General features: G+C 64.8%; 1 protein-coding gene across 3 annotated transcripts in view; it reads left to right on the top strand.

Annotated features, from left to right (window-relative positions):
• The first annotated feature begins 927 nt into the window (after positions 1-927).
• The window catches only part of PDLIM7 (PDZ and LIM domain 7), a 16,179-nt gene continuing 14,649 nt past the window's right edge, over positions 928-2,457 (top strand). For all 3 annotated transcript variants that reach the window (XM_019473819.1, XM_019473820.1, XM_019473818.1), the window contains exon 1: positions 928-1,032. In XM_019473819.1, coding sequence (XP_019329364.1) covers positions 928-1,032 — 105 coding nt within the window. The remainder of the gene's footprint in view (positions 1,033-2,457) is intronic.

Here is a 2,457-nt window from a genome sequence, read left to right as displayed (position 1 = left end):
TCCCGAGCGTGGAGCGGGCTGGTGTCGTCTTACACGCCTTATATAGCCCGCACCGGCCCGGGGAGAGCGGGGGCACGCTGGCCCCCGGCCCTGCAGCCTCCGCCGCCTCCCAGCTGGGAGCCTGTCGTCCCTTGCAAGGGGTGGGGAGGGCCCCGGGCCCCCGGAGCTGGCCCTGTCCCCCGCCTGGCAGCTGCAGGAGAAAGGTTCTGGGGGGCTTCGCAGGGGCCTGGCGGCTCCTTCCGGGGTGAGGGGTGGCCGGGAGGTTGGGGCCGGCCCGTCTGCCCGGAGCCTTGGCCGGCTGACAGCTGTCAGCGTGGCCCTGGCAGGCAGGGGAGCGCCGGGATTCCCTCCCCGCCGAAGCCCCGGCTTTGTGCGCAGAGATGGGCTCGCTCCCAGGTAGCATCTGCTCGTCTGGCTGCCGGAGCGCTAGCCTGGCTGCTCTGCCAGGCACCTCGGGTGGCATCAGGCAGCTCCTGCGCTGCTGCTGCTAATTCACCTGGCAAAAACGCTTCTGGTTCCCATCTTTCCGTACCTGCTGCTGCTTTTCTGCGGTTTGAAATGGTCTCAGCTTTCAGCAGTGTGAGTTTCTGAGGTGCTGCAAGGGAGAGCACGTCCTGGGTTTGGGAGAGGGAGAGCGGAGCCCGCAGGTGCTCCGCTGTGGGTGGCAGCGGGGCTGTACCTGGCTCCCTGACACTAGGCAGCGTTAGCCTGGGCCCCTTGGCTCTGACGCTGATGGAGGAGATGCTGATAGATTTGGGGTGCGTCTCTAACCACAGTGTAGGATGGTCAGGGTGGAGTTACTCCTGGAAACGTGACCTGTCTCCTCCTGCCCCATCCTACCAAGCGCTGGGCCCCCTCCTCATCTACTCTCCCTGCATTGTTCCTGTGTACCCTAATACCAGGATCACACCCCCTTCCCTTGCAGAGATGGGCGACATGGAGTCCTACAAGGTGATGCTGAATGGACCGGCGCCCTGGGGCTTCAGGCTGCAGGGAGGGAAGGATTTCAGCATGCCGCTCTCCATCTCCAGGGTAAGAGAAGCCAAGACTGGCAACGCCCATCCTTCCCCTGCCTCTGCGGGTGGGAGCCGTGGCAGCTGCGTCCAGGTGGTTGAGGCAGAGCCGTATGGGGGATGCAGATGAGCCAGGGCCCCGGGAGTGCTGCGTCCTGCCCTGCCTGGCTCTGCGTAGCCTCCTCAGAGCCTTATCAGCTGCGGTCTGGCATGGGGGTGTTCCGGGCAGAGGACTGCAGATGAGAAACACTGTACAGCCTCTGCAGAGTCATTCTGGCTGCTGAGGGGGGCAGGGGAGGCCCCTTCCAGAGCGTGCCCGCTGCAGGGGGAGGGGAGCCACTCTCACCATCTCCGAGCCGTGGGGCCGGCTTCCCAGTCCACACCGCGACACTGGACTCAGCGTCCTGGGATCCGGCTTGTGCCCTTCCACTCTCCCTCTCGCTGCGTGCTCCCAGCTCCACACCCGAGCTGGTCCTGGAATGGGCAGGGAGGGGAAGAAGCCTGTGCTGCTGCCCACGCTACTGCCTGCACTGGGATGTGGCTCCCTCCACAAAACCAGCCCGTTTCTCCAGTGTGAGCGAGAGCCATTGTGCTGCCGGCTGCTCGTGGCTGAGGTGTCTGGTGCGAGCTGCTCCCAATGTGATGCTTGCCCAGGCCAGGTCTGGCCCCTGGGTGTGTGCAGGTCCCTGTCCCCAGGCGGCCCAGTCCCCCGGGTGGGTGCTGGCCACGGCTCCGGCCACGCAATTGCCTTATAAGCCTTGGAATGTGACTGCATCGCCCGTGCTGCTGACGCTTAGCAGCTGGCATGGAGGCTGCTTCTCAAAGGATGGCTTTGCTTGTGGCACAGAGTGCTGTGTGGGGGCCTGTCCCTGGCACGTGCACCTGTCCTGGAGGGTGCGGGCCTCCGCAGCACCCCAGCATGGAGCGCAGACCCCGGGGACACTATACAAGGCTGGAGTCACCGGTGCTACTGCCCCAGGGCCTGCCAATCTCTGCCGAGCACGCAGAGATGGCTTCAGCGAGTTTATTCTCTAAAAAATGTTTCTCTTGGCTGCAAGCCAGTGCTTAACAAAGGGTCTGGTCGGATGGAGGAACTTCCAAGGGCCTGGGGCAGGGGCCTCGTGAAGAAACAGCCCCGCTGTGCGTGCAGACCAGTGCTGCCCTCAGGGCTTGGGCAACGCTGCCATCCTGGGCAGGTCAGGCAGGAGCAGTGAGGACATTCCCAGGGGATGCAGCCAGCTTTGGGGGGCTCTCTGGTGAGGCTGGGCTGTGTGGCGGGGTGGTGGGCCCTGTCTGATGGGAAGGAGTGACCCTGCGCTGCTCTGCACCCCGGAGGCATCCCTAGCCCTAAATCTCCTGCCTGGAGCACGCTGCTGTCCTTGGCCCCTGCTTGCCTTGAGCAAGGGCACTGCGAGCAGGGCAGGCTGTCATGCCAGGCCTGGGG

Source organism: Aptenodytes forsteri, unplaced genomic scaffold (assembly GCF_000699145.1).
Source record: "Aptenodytes forsteri isolate BGI_AS27 unplaced genomic scaffold, ASM69914v1 Scaffold54, whole genome shotgun sequence".
NCBI lineage: Eukaryota > Metazoa > Chordata > Aves > Sphenisciformes > Spheniscidae > Aptenodytes > Aptenodytes forsteri.
The sequence above is the reverse complement of the archived record's forward strand: the minus strand, read 5'-3'. Positions and strand labels throughout refer to the sequence as shown.